Below are 22,785 nucleotides of genomic sequence, written 5' to 3'. Positions count from 1 at the left end.
ACACACTAAATGACACAAATGAAACAAACACAGATGTGAAATACTTTTAATCAATAGGCATGTACACATACATTTGTGTTCCTCAGCATTTCATAATTAAATAGTGAAACTAAAATTTCTGGTTTTGAAACCGTGTAGAAAATCCAAGTCACGCTTATTTTTTTTTTTTTCTCTCCGTCCGATTTACAGTGCACGACTTGACCAATTCTGGACCAACACCACAAACAAAGTAATAAAAACTGTATTTCAACATGTATTCCTTGAAACAGGAATAATTTGGCATCTTTTATGAAAAAAAAGTTCATGTAGCCAACAGCTGTCCATTATTATAAGATAAATACAAGTTAAAAAACACACACTTTCTCATTTCAGTGAACATCTTAAGCAGTATTGTGCTCCAAGTGAATTATTACAACAAATGAACTCAGCCGACTGGAGATGTTTTTCATTTCAGACCTTAATTGTTCAGATATTTCAGACTTTAAAAAACAGTGCACTGCCTACTTTAAAAAATATTACTGGCATTAAAAAACAAAAGTGCATAATAATATTTACTTGTACCATTTGTGAAGACGCAAGTTAATAAATGAAAGTACTTAGCAAAGAAAGTGATGTATTAGTGTTTAAATATGTTGCGAAAACTTGTGAAACTTCACAGTTCAGTGAGATTACAAGCATAAACTGACATGAAACATTAAACAGTCTGTAACTCAAAACACATCAGTGAACTGGACTTGGTTAATGAGAGGCTGTGACGGGATCGACAGACAAAGAACCAAAATGTAAACTCAAGTTTTAATAAGAAACATGAGAAACAAACAAAAACATTAACCTTGCACTTCAAAAACAGTAGAAAAATAGAAATGTTCTGATCCAGGGGTCATTCAATAAATAGTGAAACTATATACAAGTGTTTAAATTGAAGAAGGTGGCGTCACGTTTAACGTTTTTACAGTTCATCTTTAGGGTTAATGTTGAGACCTTGGCCAAACACAGACTCTGTGTCCAGTGCCTGGATCACCTCATCTGCTTGTAGTCTCTCCTGTAGCAGAAAATGAAATAAATTGAAGAGAATTAGGGCATCTTGTATTAAGAGAGAAAAAAAAATTCAAGTTACAATTTAAACAGAAAACTTTAATCCATTACATTTAACAGCAGATCCATATTTGATAGTTTTGTTATACTGTATGTGTTTTTTTGGGGGGTACAAATTACAAACAGTATCCAGTGATAATTACAGTTAGGTCCAATGCCCCTTTTGCATAAGTAGTTCTACTTTTGAGACTTAAATACATACTACTGTCAGCATTTAAGTACTTTAACTAAGAGGTCACTGGCACTGGGACATAAGAAGTTCTCCTTTATGACAGAACACCTGAATCTTTTCTTGATGTAACATGAAAACAGTGTATGCAAGAAAGCAAGTGTATGGCATTAAGAAGTCTGCCAGTGCATTATTACAGAGTCTGTGTCCACATGTGAAAATTAACTGTCCAATCAATTCACAGCATGCCTCCTGCATCCTCCATTAACAATTAAGGAAGTTTTTTTTCCTTCTAAACCCAACTCAGTAACAACGTGACACTGTCAGTAGTTTAAATGTGTCTGGCCATTTCCTCTTCTCAGTTTACTATGTAAAGACAACAATTAGGGAAGAGATTAAGAAAAAAAAAAGAAAGAAAATGTAGACAGGAGGTAGAATTAGGATGAACCAGAAGACTCCACTTTACCAGTTCTCTGTAGAGTGGGTTCAAGGTGAACCAGAGAGCCACAGCACACCTCTGCCCGCTGGTAACGGCCTTCACGCCGTGGGGATTTTCCCCTCCTGATGAAAAACCTACCATTCTGCCACACTTAGGTTTCACTGATGCCTGAAGGAGATGACAGAAAGATGGAGCTGACATGAGGCTAAAATGATTGTTCAAGATGATCCCACACTGCTTCAATAATGTTTAGGTCTGGGATGTGGGGAGGCCAATCCATGACTGATAGTGTTCCAGATTCAATAATTTATTGTTATTATACATCAAGACATACAGTGAGTTTACGTTCCAGAACACCCATCCAAGAAATACAACCAACAAAACAAGGGTCAGGGCATTATGGAGCCAGATCCCGGCTCCCAGCCAAAACAGTTCTCTGATAATGATGGACGTCAGCAGGCCTGGTATGCCATATCCAGCTCACGCAAATCACAAATAGGGCTGGGGGAGAAGAGCGTCTGGTACACATTGACCAGGAGAGATATGATTACCAGCCTCAAGGCCGGCTAGGGAGCCAAATTCCTGATAATGCAGATGTCACTGTGTGCTTTTCTATCCAGGTATGCTTTTACTGCATTTGTGTTTGGGATCATTGTTATTCTGAAAAATGGAAACATTGCCAATCAGAAGCTTTCCAGATGGTATTGGATGGTGGATCAAAATCTGATGATAATTTCTGCATTCATAAGTTCAACAATTTTGACAAAATCTCCAACACCACTGGCTGAATTGAAGCCCCAAACCATGACAGGGCTTCCACTGTGTTTTACAGATGGCTGCACACACTCACTGTTGTACCCTCTCCTGACCACTTCTGCACATACTGATGACTTGAACCAAAAATTTTAAATTTGGTTTCATCACTCCATCAGACTTGTTGCCAGCCCAGTTCTTGTGTAATTTGGCATCCCTCAGCTTTAGCTCCCCGTTTACCATCCTTAAGAATGACTTCTTGAGAGCCACCCTTCCACTGAGACTGTTTCTGATGAAGCTTCGGTGAACAGTAGATGGATTCTCTGAAGGGGCAGATGCATCTATATCTGGAAACAAAGTATGTTTTTGCAACAGGCTGCTGGTTCATCCCTTGATTAAGGTGCCTTTTTTTTATGTTTGAATGATTCATAGCTCAGTGTTAAGTGACAAAAACGAAAAACATTCCTCTGAGAATTAGTAAAAAAGCAGCCTGGAGAACTATTGCTCAAAACCACTTCAAAAAATGACAAGAAAGTTGGCTGTTTGGAAGCAAAATATAACGACTTCTGGACAGTACTGTACGTGTTAACAAGTAAACCACATATTTCATTAGACAGGAGAACCAACTCACCGTGACCGTTTTGGCATCCATTTCTGTGAATATGAACTCCCCTCCTTCAAAGTCTCCATTTAGATATAACAGTGCACTGAAAACAAGAAAGTAATTGATAACACATTAAAGCAGGGACGTTTGCAGACAGTTCACTGTATAAAATAAAATAAACCTTACAAACAAATGGGTTTAGAAAAATAAGCCTCGTACCTATAGTCTCTGTTTGTGTAAGCTGGTGGTTCCTTCCAGCACTCATTGGCATCAGGGTCCAGCAAACAGTTGTCAGCATGGATGGGATGGCTCAGGTCATTCCTGTGGTCTTGCTGGCCTAAGAACAAATAAGAAAAAAAAAAAAAAATCACACTGCATTTCACATAATATTTTAGGTAAACACAAGAAACATCCAGCTTTCTTGATATTTCAAATCATCCATGTGGGAAGCAGCATTTTATTCATCAATGATTACAAAGTCTACGTAGCCCTTGTTCAGAGTTATCGGCTAATGCCAATATTAAATGACTGTATGTGTGGTTATGGCATCGACTGAACTATATTTCTGCGTATGAGAGACCTGTGATGGCTGTCCGGCACACCAGGTGCGTGTAGGAGAAGTGCAGAGTGGAGTTTAGCATGAAATACGACTCAATGATTCGTCTTGCCCGCTCGCTCGTTTTGTAGAACAGGCGAGCACTTCTCATCGGCACTCTACCCTCGAAACCATACTGGAAGGAGAAAAGAGAAAAAGTGATCGACAAGTCTAGTCAGCTTGTGTCGACAAAGTTTATTGTAACCTTCATAAACATTTGGGAAATGAGAAATGAAATGCTGTCATGGAAAAAGGGACTTGTTTCTTTGTAACCAGTATACCTGCAGGGTTTTGAGTACACTGGCTCCTTCGAACCTCTCATTGGGTGTGTGAGGGGACATCCTCCCTTTGTAACCATCTCCTGCCATGGTGACAGTCTACAAAACAAGAATACAGACAGAAATACAGAAGTACAGATTCACACACTGAAAGTATACGATTAGTACAGAAACACATGTTTATATCTGTAAAACTGTCTAATGGCCTTACATGTGCCAGCTGTCTGAGCTCTGCACACTCTTCCTCAGATATAACATGATCCAGCAGCACCCGCTGGCTCCCGTTCAAAGCCACAGAGTTCTGCACCAGCTGCACACCCTCATACAGCAAGGGGCCACCTTGACAGATCACAGCACAGCATTTAAGAACATGGCAGCATGCTGGTCAAAAGGTGCATTTTTCTACAGCATTTTAACTCCCCCATTTCTGATTTAGCTCCATTAGCAGCCTTGCCGCAAAGTTTTACCTTCCTTGAGACGCTGTGGGGGAGCGACCGTGACGTTCTTCTTATCTGAGATGGGAACATACTCCATCCAGCCATCTGTGCCTGAGGGAATCCTGAGAGTGGAGGGAACAGTATAATTTGGCATGAAGAACCAGTAACAGTGACATACAGTATGATCATGTACAAAGAAAAATTTTCAATTTCTGTGAATTTGTTACAATAAGCACCACCTTCACATACAAATTTAAAGGCAGCCATAATCAGTATTTCTTAAACTTTTGCATTTGAGGCTTTTCTGTTACCAGTCACCAATGAAAACAAACTGATTAATATGTTCAATAGTGCACATTATGTTCTTCAAAGCTTTTCACCTGTTTGAGTCATCTCTTCCTCCCGTGCTTCTCCAATAATTCTGAAAAAAAAAAGGGAAGAAAGGAAACCTTTAATCTGCACATTTTATACTTCTAGCTGTGAGCTAAAACCGAGCAAACAGAATAAACCACAAAAACAGGCGGTTGCTTGAGTGTGTTTGCACCATATGTGGTGCTGTTGAGTACAATTAAATGTGAAATGTGGTGGCATGACCAGCAGATGGTGGTGTTAGCAGCGCAGACAGCAGTGCGTGGTGGCCATGCCAGACACCTGTTACTCTGCTTTGAATCAGCCAGCAGCAGGGGCATATTACTGCTACACACCCTGCAGGAGATCTGCTCCACATCAGAGACATATGGACTCACTTACGAATAACTGCTTGTTAAATTACAAACAAAATCTTCTTTCATTTTTCGGGCAAAACAGAATTAAAGAGCGCCGGTTTGTCATTAAGTACTCGAAGGCTGCGCCATGGTTTTATTCTGTAACTTACCCCTTCAGTGAATTCCACACCCATGACTTTGCTGCCAATCAGAAGGAGCTCAAGTTCCTGTTTATGCCTCCTCAGGTACCATGCAGCTTTCTGTACAAAACCCCCCCAAAAGATGGAAGATTTATAGTAAACAGTTTCCTGCATTAAGGCAAATATAACTTGCAGTTTGTGCAGACTGGTAGACCCCTGCTGATCTCTACTTCTGAGAAATCTCCCTCTCTAAGATGCACTTTTCATACCCAGTCAAGTTATTGACCTGTTTTCAATTAATCTAATTAGTTTCAAAATGTTTCTCCAGCTGTTTCGTTTTACTGCTGCTTACTTTTTCATCCCTTTTTTCCTCCTCTACCAACTTTTAAGGCATGTTACTGCCATCAAATTCGAAATGAGCTAATATTTTGCATGAAATAATAAAAATCTCTCAGTTTAAAGATTTGATTTGTTTTCTGTGTTCAATTATGAATACAATTTAGGGTTCTGAGATTTGCAAATCGTTGCATTTTGTTTTTACACAGCTCCCCGTCTTTTGGGGATTGGAGTAATAATAAGCATGTTCAAGTGTTCATACTGCAATGATATTTCAGTTAGAAAGCAACTACTTTTGGCTGCTCCCTTACTCACAAGGGGTCACCACAGGAGGCAGCTCCGCATGTTTCATTTGGGATATTTCTTTTTACATCAGATGGCCTTCCTGACGCGACCCCAAAGGGATTTTTTTCTCCGCTTTTTGCTCATCAAGCAAATGTGTAAACTACAATATAGAGCTGTTGGTTAAAACATGGAGAGGAAAATCAAAGAAGAAAGAAAACATACACTCATAGCATAGTTTTATTTTCTTCTCTAATGCAGAAAATTCCATTAGACAAAATTATTTATACTTTAATGTGAATCCTTGATAACTCAAAGATCTCCCCCATAATTTTTCCAAACTTTAAAAGTCACAGCGTATTCCTCTTGCCCGTATAAAGGAAATGAGAATGAGATTGTGTTTCCCTTGGCTCTCTGCGCCTCAGTGCCAGGGCTAATGGTTTGTGATGAACTCTCCTTGTCTTCTCAGAGGGAAACTTTCCCACCCTTTTCCTTTAGAGTAAAAAAAAAAAAATAGTGCAGTAACAGGGAGCTGCATTGCACTGTGCAATTATATCTTGGCTAAATTTCTTGGCTAAAATTCTAAATTTCCTGTGTTTTACAAAAAATGTAAAAGTAAAAAAAAGTAACACTCCCCTTTTCCTTCCTTCTGAACACCAACAGCTCCCAAACTGTCCCACACATTTCTGTGGGCAGTCTGACATGATTTTTTTCTGCCTCCTGTGTATCTAAGAGGCCAGATTCTTTAGTAGAGAGGCGAGTCAAACCTGGCACTGATATCTAGGACTCTGTAAATGAACTCTTTGAGGCAAAAGGGAGAGAGGATGCAGAAGGAGGTAGTCTGTGGTCCAGCAATTGTTCTGTAAACTGATGGGACTATAAAGGCTTAAACTAAAAAATATGCAAACTATGAGTGAAGAAAAATAAAACAAAAAACAAACAGTCTGGCTTTTAGTCTCTTTGTCTCACACACACACACACACACACACACACACACACACACACACACACACACACACACACACACACACGAACACACACACACGCACACACACACACGCGCGCGCGCAGTGTTAGCCATACACGTGCGTACACACACAGCTTCTCACAGCCCTGCTGAGCCTTGCTGTCTTTAATGAGTAGCAGGCTTTCTAGGAAAAAAGTTGTTTACTTAAATGAGGCACTGTTTCACTTTTCAAAGCAGCTGATCAGAGTTTAGGAAGAACAAATGCTCAGTGCTGAAGTAGCTGATGAGCAGTAGTCAGCCTCTGCAAATTTAATTTTCACTAGCATGCAGACATTTACCCTTTAATTACTCGTAATAACAATAATAAAAGATCCCGCAGGGGAAAAAAATATGTTGCCATAAACACACCGATACAGTGAAATGTGCTCGGTGCTGCCAGCTGGATAGAGAACATACACAAGTGAAAAGCAAACTTCAAGAGGCAACTCCTGCCAAGTGGAAAGTAGTTAGTTCTTGTCTCCTCTGTTTTCCTTAAATCCACACTTTTCCTCTCCAGTCCTAGACCTCTCCCCCTCCTCAACACTCTGCACATCCATCTCATTTGGAGTTTTTAGCCTTTGTTTAATCTTTCATGATTTCTTTGAAATTCTTTCCAATCATTTTTAGCTCATTCCTCTCAGTGTAAAAGTTTTTTTTTTTAAATAATTTAAATATTATTCTCATAACTTACAAGAAATCCAATAAAGCACCAGAGTATACTGACAAATCTGGTAATACCTCCAGCTTTGGGGTCATCTTAGTGAGTCAACAGGCCAACCAATCAAACTTAAGTCTTTAAAAGAATAGAAGTAGTAGCAGAATCTGCAGCATCTCATCTGCAGTTAATTATTCTTTTCAAACTTACTGCGTGTGTCTTACTTGCACTTTTAATTTATAGTTTGTTTGAATTATTTCAGTCAGTTTTACAAGTTCCTTCACTCATCATTATTTGGCACAAGAGGGAGGCTGCAGCTCAGGAGGTAGCACAGGTCACCTAGTGATCAGAAGGTCAGCGGTTTGATTCCTGGCTGCTCCAGGCTGCGTGCCAATGTATCTTTGGGCAAGAAACTTAACCCCAAGTTGCTCTCCAGTGTGAATGTTAGATAAAAGCACTTAGCTTAGTTAATCATGGAAGTGCTTGTGTGAATGGGGTAAATGTAAACATGTTGTATAAGCACTATAGAAGAACTAGTCCATTTACCTGTATAACTTCAATATTCAGATACAACCCTCGTGAACGAAAGAGTCCAAAATAAATTATCATAGCTCTCTTATGCAACATTTTATTTAACCTGTAATGCAGTCAGACACAATCTGTCCATCCCTTAAATACACTCATGATGATGCTGACACAGACTTTTTTTTTTTTGCCTTTTCCCAGCCAGTGGTAACATCAGATCCTTACCTCTCGTGGCTCAGTATCATGTCCCAGCTCTTCTCTGTAGTAATCTGCATTTTCCTTCATGAACTCTTCTCCCTCATGGAACAAAAGATAGGCGCGAGCACACTGCAGTGCCTCCTCCAGCCTTCCCACTGCAGAAAGAAAGACAAAGGCATTTCATATTTATATACTTTAGGATCTGTAATCACACACACGCACAATTTAAGAGTGTAAAGAGTGTTTTGCTGCTGAGATGGAGAGCTGTATTTATTGCAGTTGATGTTCCAATTATATTACAGTGGAGCGAAAGCTGCGCTCTGGTTGATGTAGTGGAAACGGCACACATACATAGGGCTCAGGGTTGCTACAACAGAAGGATGTCAGTGATAAAGTGAGACAAACATTCAGCAGAACTGTCTCCCCTCAGTGAACACACTTCCTGAAACCTCCGTATGCACAAACATTCTTGACAAGACTGTAAAGGCTTACAGTTAACCAAAGATTTCCTCTCTTGGCTGAGGTTTAATATCTACTGCCGTCAGCTGCCTGCTCTCAGGTCAGTTAGTGGGTGGAGATTTAAGCTTCAATAGAAAAAAAATGCCACTGATTTTATTTGGAAGCATAAGCTGCTAAAGTACAATAAATGAACGCTGAGTGATGGCGAATGTCCAGTGTTGTGGTGCTGAGAGGAGTGTAAAACAGAGGGAGGCCATAGTGTTGCTGGGTGTTATAGGAGGCTAAATTACTGCCTTAAATCTCTAACCTTTAAATAACAGAATATTTTTATATGAACGAACGAGTCTTGTCAAGAAAACTATTATGCTGGCTACAAATGGCAACAAAAGCAAGGTTGAAAAGAGTGTTTTTCCCCCATTATTATAATACAACAGTAACAAACAACTCTTCAGGGAGACAAAAAGACACACCCACACATTGGTGGCTATCAGGAATCAAAACTTGCTCTCAGTGTGTTTGCACCGACCCATTTTTCTTTACTGGAACCACATGTTTACGGGTCACTAAGTATAACCTGGTGATGTCACAGCTACTCAGCGTGCCATCTTTCCCATCTAAGCTTTGTTGCTGTGCCAACACTTGTGTCTCGAGCTTTGAGAGCGCCAAGATTTGATTCAACCGCACGAGTTTCCAGACAGACAAAGACACCAGATAATGTCATTAATGCTTGTGATACAAGGTGAAACTCAACAGGGTGTGGTTCACTGTTGATTCACTCAGCTTGTCTGCAGCTCTTTGTGGTCACGGGGAGTTCTTGTGCATGCATGTATGTATTTGTTTGGGTGTGTATCCATTTTCTTTGTTCATAATTGTACAGAAAACACTGTCAGACAGAGCTTCACACAGCACCAAAAAAATTAATTTTGAGCTCCACTGGAAAATTACAATAACAGGTCCAATCCACAAATATCTGAACGTATTGTACATTTGCCATTTTTCAAGAATGCAAAACAGTCAAGACTTCTAAAAAAATCTACCTTTGAAGTAGGCAAACTGAAGATAATCGTAGTGCAGAGGCAGATAGTTCTCCATAGGTGAGAGGCGGCCTGGTCGAGTAGCGAGGTCTCTGACACACTCATGTTCACAGTGCAGCACCTGAGTGAAGTGATCTGCAAATATAAATGAATAAATAAATAAAAATCTGAATCTTGGAGCTAGTGTTTTATTTGGCACAAGTTCAGCATAAACCCCAACTGGCTGTGAGATGAGGACATGTTATATCAAAGCTTTTATATTACAGTTACTGGAACTTATACAGTTAGCGAACACCATTTGTTGCCAATTTATTCACTGTTACAGTATACTTTGATGTCAACAGCAATTTTCTCTGCTGGGTTCATCTGTATGACATCAGCTCGGTTAAAAACACGCCTGACTTACACACATTGCATGCTGACATTCAGGCAGTCTAATGGAAAAGAACAAGAGCTAATCTCAGAGCAGATATCACAACATGGATGAATCCCAGTAAAGTATAATTTAAAAAACACTGAACATTTGAGAACATTACGTGTCCAAATTCGGAAGATAACCGGATAAAAATGTTGATAACAATGAAAAATGTTCTCCCTATAGTCCAGTCTTGGTGGATCTGTTTAAAATCAAACAGGGTGCAACATATCATTTCCTTATGTGCATCCCTGAGAGGAGAGCCAGAAGAGCTGATGAGCACGCTTTTATGAGGATGCATGTTCATTGTTAATGTGCACGTATAGTGAGGTGATTTTTGAGCAGCTGCAGGACTATTTTCCACATTCTCGGACTGTAGAGTTGCAGTCAGTTTTAAGCGTCTCAGAGGAGCACAAGTCTGATCTGAACCATGCAAAGGGATTGTAGTTTCTGGGTCAGTGGATTTTAAACCGAAAGTTCAGCAGGAGACAGAAGAAATTTACTCTTTAAAATTCTCTTATATGCGAGTCATGCTGCATATTATATTTCAGTCCAAAAATACAAGGATCTTAAAAAATAAACATCATGATCACAGCCTGTATCATAGGAGTGCTATGGAAAATAATCCTCCAACTGTAAGTAAAACAAAGCCTGGCCAAAACTAATTAGCTGTCTTTCTGCGTTTATACAACTGGGCCATACATATCTGAGATAAAACACACTTGCCAGTAGCAGCTACTGCTAAAACTCACCTCGGCCTCCACAGACAAAGATCTGGCTCATATAATAATAATTAAAAAAAAAAAAAAAACCCAACATGTATAACACTATGATTGTGGTCTGGTAGAAGAGATTTTCTATGGACACACACACATCCTCTCCATCATTCATGCCTAGTTCTATGTTAATTAAGGGCTACAGACTCCAAATCATACTGTAAACAAAATGAACTGATAGCACATCACAAAAAATGTTAGATTAGTGCTCGCTATTTATCAAGCTCATTAAAACTGTTTGAATAATATTTTGTAATGAAACAGTGTGGTTAACCTTCTTGCAAACTGTCAGTTTGATGGATGCCACTCTTACAGTGTAGTAAAAAAAATGTAAGCATGAAAAAAAAATGTACTGAACTATTTCAGAAATAGTTGTGCAGCAAAAGTCGTGCCTCACAAAGAAGCCTTTGGATCATATTCTGAATGAATCAAAAAGAAGGAAGCAGAACACATCCAACAGTTCCATGTGTATCACTACAATTTGTAGTTTAATGAGCCCAGGCATGCAATAACCAATGTTCCTTTAAGAAAATATGCCAAGAAAAACTGCTCAAATTGCAGCAGTGGAATGAGGTCAATGAAAAAACCTGAAGAAAGAAGAGCCTGGAGAGAGAGCTGGTTTTGGTTCGGGCTCTTTTCTGCCAAAAATGGTTATGAAGCATATCCACTGAATCCCAGAGCTAACTGCATAGCTCTGCTAATAATTCTGAACAACATTAAACAAACTGGCAGTGATTGGGACTCATATTCTTAAAAACACACCGCACACACATAATACTCCTAAAATTAATATCATCTGATCCAGATAGTTGTGCCATGGCTCTTGACTTCAGTGTGGGACACAGGAAGGAAGAAGTGTGGGCTTCTGCATGTCAACTGTTTTCTTTCCAAGAAAATGTGCCGAGATTTTTTCTCTTACCTGATACAACTTCATAGAGGCTGTAGCGGTATCGGAGGTGATCTTGGCCCTCAAACTTCTGTGGGCCTTGGCACAACGCCCGACAGTCCACATCTGCCTTATAGTATTCCACCAAAGCCTCCTCGAAAAGACTGATGGCTCCTTCGTAGTCGCCCTTATCGTACAACTTCACTGCTGCTGTGAAAGAGCGCTGTGAAAGGAGGCGATAATCAAGACAGGAATTGTTTCAGCCACTATTTATGACTTTTTTTTATGCACAGTGTAATATTTTCCACAGTATAATGACAACTGTATAAAATCTCAAAGTTTTAAGTATATATTCATCGAAATATTGTAGCTTATCAGAAATGTTAAAGGGATATTTGAACTGAGTGACTCAAATGTTTTCTCTCTCTAATCTGAAGCCCAAGTTTCACTTAAGTGAGACACTTAGTGGCAATTGTAGCTTCACCACAACTGCCACTATGATGTTTCCAGCCATTAAACTGCAAGGGCCATTAAACACAAAAGCCCCTTCAAACAGCAGCAGCCACTGTCATTTTCGCTTTGGGAAAGAAGTGAAGCAGGAAAAGAAAAATCTCTGGCCAGAGCTGTTTTTGTAAGGGTTCATCTAAGATGGGTAATTATATCCAATAAGTTGGTTTAGGAAGATGCATCAACATGAGCGGCATGGAACTCATGTAAGGTATAATCAAAAAGGAAATCCATCTCTAACGGATTAAGATTTTCTGTCTTACCTGGTGAGGCCGAGCTTCTCGATCCACAAAGTGGTTTTCCTTGATGCCTTGCAGGTCTTTGTACTGTTCCAGATCCTGACCCATCTCCACATGCTCCGGATTGGCCTGGAAATAGGTGTGAGCTGCCTCTGCTGCCTTTCCAGGCTGCTTCAACTACAAATAAAATGAGCAGGGACAGAAGGAATGAGAGGTTATTAAAATAATAGTATCAGCAGAATTAAGCACTGTGACTGATCCAAAAATGGGATTAAAGGCACAGATTCTCCTGTGTGGCTGAATAAGTTTGTTAAAATGAGCAAACATGGTTACAGTCTTGCTAATTTTACCCAGGTTTACATCAGAATTAAAAAAACAAAAACTTTTCATCTTCATGTTATCTCTTCACTATAAAACAGATGGACAGGTCTCCATTATTAATAACTGAAAAAAGACAGCAAAGATAAAGAATCTGCAGCCCCACTTCTGAAGCATCTGCCAGAAGAAACAGGCTACTTTCCTAACATTTTTGGCAAGCAATTTTGAATTCACTTGAAATAAGTAATATATCCAAATTTGTTTCATTAGGCCAGAGAAGAACTCACAAAGCAGATTTAGTAGACCGCACTGTCTCTATCCACATCCTGTCAATAAATAGAGCTGTCAGTTTTGCAGCTGGCAGATGAGTTCTTTACACTCAGTGAACTCAGTGGATATTAGAAGCAATATACAGAAATAATAAACCACCTCAATTCTGTTCACTGCAAAAGAAATGCTTCCAGCTTTAGTAGATGATGGTCGATGCACTTCTTGCTTACATAGCACTTTTTACCTCAGAGAATTACAGTGCTTTTCCCCATTTCATCATTCACCCAAACACATTGAAGGTGCTCGCCTGCCATAAAGAAGCAACTTGGGATGCTTGGCCAAGACACTTTCTGCACGCAGAGGAGTTTGCATCCAAAACCTGAACTATGGCTGCCCATACAGACACAAACAATGAGAGAATTTACAAATCAAATCAAAGTTCTCCAAGGTACACACTGTGCACGACCTGCTCAAGTTCAAACTGAGCATCAGGATGTGGAAAAAAGGTGATTTAAGTGACTTTAAACACAATTGTTGATGCCAGATAGGCTGGTCTGAGTATTTCAGAAACTGCTGAGCCACTACAAATGAGATTTGGGCTCACCAAAATTGGACAATAGAGGATTGGAAAAATGTTGTCTGGTCTGAAGAGTCCATTTCTGCTGGGAGATTCAGATGGAAGGGTCAGAATTTGACATAAACAACATGAAAGTGAGGCTCATCACTGTATCAGTGATATCAGTGATTCAGGTTAGTGGTAATGGTGTGGTGGATTTTCTTGGCACACACTGAATATTGTTGCTGACCATGTCCACCCTTTTAGGACCACAGAGTACTGATCTTCTGATGGCTGCTTCCAGCAGAATAATTTGCCATATTACATTTTTTTATTATGGTAAAAGCTAAGCTGAAGCTCACATGGCCTGTTCATTTATATATATATATATATATATATATATATATATATATATAGTTTGTAAGCTGGTTTGTAACTGGTTTGTAACTTTTGTTGTAAGTTGTAACTCTTTTACATGCTGTGGTATTACAAAAAAACACTGCTGTCTCTGATCTCAACTAAACAGAAGCAAACAAAATAAACAAGTAAAAATTAAACAGATCGAGGAGAAGATTAAGGATGTCTTGGGCAATTTAAATTCCTAGGTTTGCCTTTTTTCATCTCTAAAAACATGCCAGTATCTAAGAATGCAACTATCAGAACGAGCCGGGTGCCACTCAGATAAGACAGTCATCACACGCAAGCCTCAACATGGACACATTTCTCTCAGGTACAGAGTCAACAAAACAAAAGTGCTTTAAAACAACAGCCTGCACTGGATTTGGCTCATTGATATTCTCCAGGAACTCTGTCTTAACATAAACAAGATAAGCACCTGGAGGTTTTAATCTGCCGTCCTGCGACCTTTGTTGCATGCCCATAAACACATTAACCAACAAAGCCAAAACCTAGGTATAAACTGCTTAATAAAAAGTAAAATCAAGTGCTTGACAGTGACTGAACTGCAATAGAAAGCGAGACAGAAGGAGTTGAGTAGAAAGCCGGGAGACTGACAGAATGATTATGAGAGAATTAAAGACTGATACAGAAAGGTGAAAGCAGACAAGACTGGAGACAATGTCTGTTGTCTGTTGCATGTCCCCTGGAATGAAGCACTCGATTTGTTGAAATCCATCATGTTGCCAGCAGGTGCAAACTTGAAGTAGACCCCATTGTTTCACGACCTCTCCCCCAACATTTGAGAAGGTCATCCTGATCTGGCTGCCAAAAACAGAAGGTTCCACACACACCCAGCCCTCTGTTTTGCCACTCAGCACTGATTCATGTTTGCTAGTCTAAAAGACATTTGTTACAGCAAATGCCTCATCCTGTGTTCTTTGTTCTTATTTCTGAGGTGGGTTGGTGAGATAGAGCCTGGGAATTTCCACATTTATACAAGGATAACCTTTTCTGCAGACACCTTAATGTATAAACCCACACACTGTAGACAGAAAAACAGAGTGCCGTGTTTTCTGTGGTGGATAAAAAGTTCTAAGAACTGTACATCATGAGAGATGTAATGAGCTGGTTGATAATTTTTGCGAAAACGTGTTCTGAAAATCCAGATCAGCTTCTTAAAAAAAGCAGTAAAGTGCTTTGTGCCATGAGTTCGGCTTCCAGCCCATTCCTAGTGCAAATACTAGTAACTGTAGCTCTAAATTTAATTTAATTGAAAAGGTTTGACAACCGTGCAGCAAGACACCAAAACTGAAAATTTACACAACCATTATGGACACTTACACGCACGATGACAAGTAACTGAAACAAGTTATAGTTATCTTACAGAAACGGTCTTCACACTGACAAACCTGATTAAATCCAAACTAAAGTGCAGTCTGAAGAGCATCAGAGGAAGTATTTTTCCCCCCCTAACTGATGGCGTAAAACATGTTGCTGCATTCTTCAGAAACGTTCAAGATAATTCAGGAAGACGTTCTCCTTAAAGACACTGTTGTCCGCTCTGCTCTGCTGGATCTGATAATCACCCAGAGTACCAGCAGGCCACGGCGACTGTGGTATACTCGCTGCCTTTTCTGTCCCCAGCTGTTATCATACCTTCAGGGACAACCTGGCTCCGGGCAGAGGGCCTGTGGGAGGGAGGAATTACACCAGTAAAATCAGACAGCTTTGATTCTTCCCCTGTAAACAGGAGACTTAAATGTGCTGTTCGAGAGCAAGTGTGAGCAAAAAAGGTGTGAGCAAAAATGTTTAAAAGCGCCTGAGTTCAGAGATATGAGACGCTCACTACCATTTTATGGAGAGATAATAAAACAACAGCATTTGCAGGAGTGTGTGTACTGAATCAAACTGTGAAACCCCCAAGTGAGTCCAAATGGGAAGATCCTGAATTGAAAACACATGTTCATAGATCAAATGGAGCACAGTGGAAGGTTAAAGCACTCCCTTAGCATGACAGAGCACAAATCAATCGTGGCTTTAAAGTCAAATTTCCATTACACTATTCTGAGCAACAGGGAGAAAAAAAAATAAGGCATAGAAACAGTCACGTGTAGTTAAATCCAAGTGATGAAGGACTGAGAAAACCTCCAGCACTCTGTATTATTAGCCGTAATATTTCTCCATAGGAGTGCAAATACTGCACCATTTTATGTTTTCTTTTGAGAAATCGCTTATGACTAAATGTTCATTTAACCAACGTTTCGTTGACCTTGCAAATCAAGCGCCTCACTGCGATGCGGTCCTCACTGTTGAAACTTTCAGTCACAGTGAATTGCTTTCTGTTTCCAAGACACCCTCCAAATAAATTAGTTAAAAACACTCAAGGTGGAACTACGCAGCAGAAAGATTTTATCTGTGCAGTTAAGATTTAAAAAGCTAACACTCTGCCATGAAAAGCAAATCTTAAAGCACATTCAGAAGTGTACATCTTGTAGCGCATGAGTAAAAATTTTCCCACCCTCATGAATTTCAAAGAAGCACCTGTAGAGATGAATAACTACCACTCAGTCTGTCCTGCATTAAAAAGAGCAACCTGTGTAAGAGCTGCTGGACCGCCCTGCTGCTCTGAGAGACGTGCTCTTGATGTGGGAACATGTTAGTGCCAAGTTAAATGTGCAGTTGCATGCTTTTCTCCTCTGGGCCCCCAGCTTGAGTCACAGGTATGTAAATAGGCCTGGGCTGGCGCCACAGATGCAGCGATGACAAAGTGACAAAGTGCACGTATAGCAGTGCCACAACTTTCTCTGTAAGGGTTAGAGGTTGAATTTAAGTAAATGAGAAACAGTTCTGAGAGACTAGCTGTTTTTTAGCAATTTCTATAGATCCCAAGAGGTTTGAGCTTTGAGTGTGTTACACAGAGGTTGGTGTTTAGGTTAACAGTAAGGAAAAGAAAAGCTGCAATAAACCAAGTCCACAGGTAGTAAAGATTTCATTATATTGCACAAGTGTTCTCCTCTTCCACTTCTCTCTGGGATTTGAGGGGCATTTATTCAACAACTTTGAAAACAATTTCACATTTTTGCCCACTTTTCATTGTAACTGTCCAGCGGGAAGGAGAAAAGAGGAAATCTTGAACTACTCAAATTCACTTTTTTTCTTTATTTACTTTACAAAGCTCCAAGTGTCACTAAGTTAACCAACCAACCAACCAACCAAACAAACAAACAAACAAAACAGAGTGGATGTGCTGCTGGAGTTAAACTATAACTTAAATATACCTTCATATGGAGTAACTGCTGACAACACTGGGTTCATCACTAGCAGTGGCTTTCAAACTGAGCACTAGACTCATCCCTTATAACACTCGTCTTATAAAACGTTAGACATATTTTCATTTAATGGCAAACCACATTCAAATGAATATTTTGGGGGTCTGACTGGTCACTGAACAAAAAAGGAAAAAAAAAATCTGATGACTTTGAAGTTTTATTTCTAAGTAATGAAAGAAAACATAGTGCCTTGTGGTTGTATTCCTCAGCCAGTCAGTGAATCTGCAGTTTGCATCCATCTGTCTTGATCTTCAGGATATAAAAATGTCAGTACCTAAGTTTATCTACCAGACATCTGTTGTGAAATGCTGTCATAGTTGGCGTGTGAATATTGACTTGTGGCCAAAAATAAATTCCCTTAACACATTTATTATATATGTTCATAAGAAAGGGAGAGATGGATAACCAAAAAAAAAAAAAAAAACCCCACAATACCTCAGCAACAGTTGTTCCAGTACTTAGCACTTAAAAGAAAAATCAACTGCAAAAAAAAAATCAACTAATCTGCATTCCATCAACAACTAATTAAACAAGACTTTCCACAACTAAAGTTAATTTAATAAATATTTTTATGCTTGAGAAAAATAGACTTGCTTAATTACTTGCAGATTAATAATAAATGAGAACAGAACTGGGATTACAGTCACCTACTGTAGTGAAGAAAACTGCATACACCTGCTGATTCATAAGACCTTTTATTGCTAGTAATAGCTGTGGCAGCTATGCTAAGTGAAAATATTGACACCCAGCACTTTGGATGAGAAACCCACCGTGGGAAAGTTTGTCTAAATGAATAATTACCTCCATGTGAGGCGAGTACCCACTTCCTTCTGCTCCGGATGGCTTCAGAGGTCACTAGCGAGCACTTTGATTGATAATCCAAGGAATTGAGAAATTTCAGGAAGTCTGGAAATGTTTTTGTCTGTTTGAGTGCTTTCAGTGGAACATCCCTATTTAAAGATAGTATGCCAAAATGAACAGGAATGGGATGAAGAGGAACATTTGAAGCACGTCTAAAAAAACAAATACACAAACTTTAACACAACGATATTACAGAGTCAAAGAGTGCTTTTGACTTATGTGACTCTAATTGGCAGGGAAAATGTTGTTACACCTACAAATTAACCTCTCCACCTTGCACATTTAAGTCTTTCAATCACTGGAGCTTTGATGGACAAAAACTTGCTTCAGTAGAAGCTTACTGGACACACAGGTCACATAAAGTCTTTACTGTATGTTGAGATGAAGGTATGACTGAGCTGCTCCATAATCTCAGCTAAATAAACCAGCCAAAGGTTTGTTTTTGCTTTACTGACAAAAAACAAAACAAAACACAAAACACTAACACATGATTTGGACTGGAATTCAGATTTTCCATTCTAGTCAGGAAATCAGCCAGTCAAGGTGCACATTACACGAAACACAGCTAACACGTTAAGCACGTGCTGTGGAAAGGAAGAAGAAAGTGAGCAAGTGGAACTTTTTCTCTCAGTGATGTCATGGTGAAAGTGGTCCACTTTGATCTCTTCCCTCTTCCTCCTCTCTCATTTGTCCATTCCTACTGACAGATCTGCACAGTGGCCTCTTTCTGTCTGTCCTTGACCCGCCCTGGACCACAAGTGTGTTCCTTTAATAATGTCACGTCAAAGGAATTCCGCCCCCCCCAAAAAAACCCTCACTGCTGCTGCTGCTGCTAAAAGGCCTCTTTCATTACACCCATCAAGACAGGAGGCGTAAGCGGGGAAAAGCCGGCCCTCACTTCTTCCGAAAAGTGCCTGGGACGGTACATTAAAAAGATAAACAGTACAAGATAATTATGCCACTGTTCAGGAGCAACCCTGATTTAGACTTGGTGCCTGATCTGTGTGTTTTGAAACTGCTGGCTTTTCTTAGAGGGGAAAAGGGTGAACATACGTGACCATAGTGGTTTGAACTCACTGGGAGAACAGAATGGACAACGGGCACTCACGATCCAGAATCTGTTAGTTATCAAAACATAATGCATCCATTATGAGCTCATATGGATCAGACAGCTTGACCTGAGGTGGCTGTAATCTGTCTGGCCTGTGCCTGACATCATTTGGCTGTAAGGAGGAAAATAACTCCTTCCTTTATTGTCTCCATCTTCAATCACATCCCAGTTAAGCTTTCTTGGAATATAAAGATAACATGACTTTTCATCTAAGCTATGCTGACGCCACCATGGCACCACATCAGCTACTGTATCCTTGGAGAACCATCACACCCTTTCCTATGTCAGATCTTGCTTCCTGGGCAGTGTCAGGGCACACAGGGCCAGCTTTGTGTGGAAACCTCAAAAAAACCACAAGGTGCAAATGTTTTAAGCAGTGTAGACAGGGTGGAAAATCACCTATAATGTCTTCCTCCTCCTGTGCTGCCTTTTTACCCTCCTCCCAACACATCCCCCCCCCCTGCCTAAAATACAATAAAACACACACTCCTCTCTCAGGAACGTCTAAAAACAGGCCTGGTTAGCCAACATCTTTATTTAGTTACTATCCCGCAATCTCACACTCCATCAGTTTTCATTCACATAAAAAGGTGCCTCTTTTCCAAACTGGAAAACATTGACCAGTCCAAGAAATGTGAAAACAGTCTTCTGTCTATCACCTTGCATTTGGTTGAAGTTGCGAGTACATACACCTTTTTTAGATATGGATGGGAACACGAGCCAACTAAAGGGGTACCATAGGTACCACCAGCCAGGCTTTCCTCGGCAGCTTTTACCATGTTGCACAGTATTAAAGAAAAACACCTGGGAAAATTGGCTTTCTTGCCAATTGAATAAAAGAAATTATAACAACCCATGTTTAGTTCAGGTTTGAAGATGACGGGAATAGGTGCTACATAAAAGAGTTTTTTTTAATTTTTTTTTTTTTAATAGAGCCAAGCTTCCAGGCTGCAGGCTGTAGCTCTATATTTGTCAAAAGTGGTGCTTTGGAAACCTACACAGAGATGGGTGTTATGGGTAACTTTTTGGAACAGACACTAACAGGAGCTGACTAACACACAGACTAAATTCCAACATGCAGCACTGACCCGCAAAGTAAACAAGCTCATGCAGCCAAGTATCAAACTAGTCCTTGGAGTTGGTGAGAAACAGACGAGAGATGTCCCAACAACCTCAGAGCGAAAGTTGTTTGCACTCATGTTATCTCCCTTTTACCCATAACTCTCTCGAGAGAAAGGAATTTTCCATCTTAGAGGAAGATAATGAGAAACAGCAAATTTAAACATTTATAGGCATGCCAATCAGAAACGGGGGTGAAAGGTCAATCCCTGAAATAACTTTAGTTTTTCCACTGTGGGTGTAAAGGTATTAGTATGGGAAAAATAAGACAAGGTGAGCATGATGTGGAGTTTGTGCGTCAAAGCTAAAGTAGATAAATTCTTACTTTACACAAGATCTTCAAGAGAAGCTCAAGTAAGAGAAACTAAGTGTGTGTGTGTTTCTGCGCCAGCAGACAATGCCAGCATTCATCCAACTACTTTCACCCCCCCCATCTGGCCCCACACATACCCCAGAGAAATATAAAATATATTTGTTCATGTTGAACTCAATCTGGTGATTATAGCTGTGAGCTGCCTTACAATGACAAGGGCGCCCACAACAGTCAGCTTATTCTGTGGGGGCTTTGCTGAGAGATTGAAATGCATCTAAGGGCCACAGCTGGATGAGAAGGGAGTAAGGAGAGTCAGGACTTTAGAAACCAAGTCATCAAACTTGTGGCCTTTTAGTTTGATAGAAATCTCTTAAGTGTGCAATTAAGCTCATCTCTCCATGCTTCTGAAATATTGAGTGTGTCAGAACCATGACAGAAAGAACATCTAAAAAAAAAATCTACTGCCAAGAGTCAGAAGACGGTTCAAGTTTTTCCTGGTTCAAACACGGTTCAGCCTCACACTGATTAGGTAATGGATCCACCTTTTTTCCTTGGGGTTAAAACAACAAAGAATGACAGAGTGGTCCTGTTCAAAGTGTCATAAAAAAACATAAATCACACCACCACCCTTTGGGCATTATGAGAAGAAAAAAAAACACACACACACACACAACCCTTTCACATACTTCAAATGCACGGAAAAAGGTGAAGAAATGGCCAACAAAGTAAAAACAGTAAAACCTGCACGAGTTAAAGATTACCTAAAGGAGAGAAGAATGCACCTCCTTCAGTCTCTCTCTCTAAAGCTCGTCAGGGTATGCAAACTGAAACTAAGCCATGACATTCACACTGAGCTTGAGGGCTAAGATGACAACTACATAGAGACCCGTAGTGCATCATATGGAGCTAACTTAACTGTGTTTTAAAAAAAATAGTCTCATAGCAGGTATGATGGAGTGGTGTGTAATTATTCCGTTTCACTACTTCCCCTTGATTTTCGCAATATCCTGCAGACACCACCACTAGAGAGCGACACAGCTGGATACAGGAGGTGCTGCCAGTGGGGTTGAACAGTGAGACACAAAGGAGATGGGAAGGGGTAGAATAGCGCAGTAGTCAACTGCAAGACTGTCCAGATGCCAAATGGGAAAAAAAAGGAAGACACAAGCTCATCATGTTAACTCTAAGTAAGAAGCAAAAGGCAGATTCCAGTTCATAAAATATATACACTGTGACTCATTTAAGCAATCACCAGTCCCTTGTGATTTACATCAAAAGAAGGACGTGTGATGCATATTTTTCCATGCTAGTTTAAGATCAATAATGTCTGATGCTTGTTATAAATCTACAACAATAGTAGCAAACCTTCTGCGTTGTGATCTACAATTGAAAAACCTACTTTTGGCTGCTCCCTTATTCACGAGGGGTCACCACAGCCAGTAGCTGTGCATGCTTGATTTTTAATTTTTAATGCCATATGCACCAAAGGGATCTGTGTTTCCTCCCAGGATCGAACCAAGGAGCTTTCACTTGTTAGGCCAATGTGAAATCACTACACTATTGCCACTGAAAAAAAAAAAAAAGCAAAAACAACATCTGTGTCACATAATAGGGAAATGATAGTAAACATAATTTTGATTAACTGCTGTTCAAGAATAAAACCTCAATATAAATTAGGAAGAAAGGGCTGGTTGCATTATCTATTAACAGACTGGAACAATTACACATCGAAGAAATTCCTGCTGTAGTTGAAAACCAAACTAACAAGTGAGAAATGATTTAAGCTCCGGAGTATGCACACAGATATGCATAAATATGTGCACAGGCACAGAGAGGATCTGCCAGTGGGGCGAATGTAAGTTCCCCCCACTGGGAGATTTTGGGACAGACTGCTCGCATGTGACAGCAGCAATAACTCAGATTTATGAGCAAGTGTATTTTAACAGTCAAAATACATTCTGCACATAATGGGATGAT

General features: G+C 39.9%; 1 protein-coding gene across 1 annotated transcript in view; it reads right to left on the bottom strand.

Moving 5' to 3' along the window:
- Nucleotides 1-122: 122 nt before the first annotated feature.
- The window catches only part of p3h2 (prolyl 3-hydroxylase 2), a 45,844-nt gene continuing 23,181 nt past the window's right edge, over nucleotides 123-22,785 (bottom strand). Inside the window, exons 2-15 of the mRNA XM_030727551.1 lie at nucleotides 12,557-12,709; nucleotides 11,820-12,009; nucleotides 9,713-9,844; nucleotides 8,244-8,371; nucleotides 5,245-5,334; nucleotides 4,751-4,791; nucleotides 4,401-4,492; nucleotides 4,145-4,272; nucleotides 3,937-4,032; nucleotides 3,641-3,791; nucleotides 3,280-3,397; nucleotides 3,088-3,163; nucleotides 1,731-1,871; nucleotides 123-1,042 (exon numbers count right to left, since the gene is read on the bottom strand). Of these exons, the coding sequence (XP_030583411.1) occupies nucleotides 950-1,042; nucleotides 1,731-1,871; nucleotides 3,088-3,163; nucleotides 3,280-3,397; nucleotides 3,641-3,791; nucleotides 3,937-4,032; nucleotides 4,145-4,272; nucleotides 4,401-4,492; nucleotides 4,751-4,791; nucleotides 5,245-5,334; nucleotides 8,244-8,371; nucleotides 9,713-9,844; nucleotides 11,820-12,009; nucleotides 12,557-12,709 (1,629 nt within the window). The 3' untranslated portion in view covers nucleotides 123-949. The remainder of the gene's footprint in view (nucleotides 1,043-1,730; nucleotides 1,872-3,087; nucleotides 3,164-3,279; nucleotides 3,398-3,640; nucleotides 3,792-3,936; nucleotides 4,033-4,144; nucleotides 4,273-4,400; nucleotides 4,493-4,750; nucleotides 4,792-5,244; nucleotides 5,335-8,243; nucleotides 8,372-9,712; nucleotides 9,845-11,819; nucleotides 12,010-12,556; nucleotides 12,710-22,785) is intronic.

Source organism: Archocentrus centrarchus, chromosome 4, assembly GCF_007364275.1.
Source record: "Archocentrus centrarchus isolate MPI-CPG fArcCen1 chromosome 4, fArcCen1, whole genome shotgun sequence".
In the NCBI taxonomy this organism is placed as follows: Eukaryota; Metazoa; Chordata; class Actinopteri; order Cichliformes; family Cichlidae; genus Archocentrus; species Archocentrus centrarchus.
Note: the sequence above shows the minus strand (reverse complement) of the source record. Positions and strands in the feature narration are given on the sequence as shown.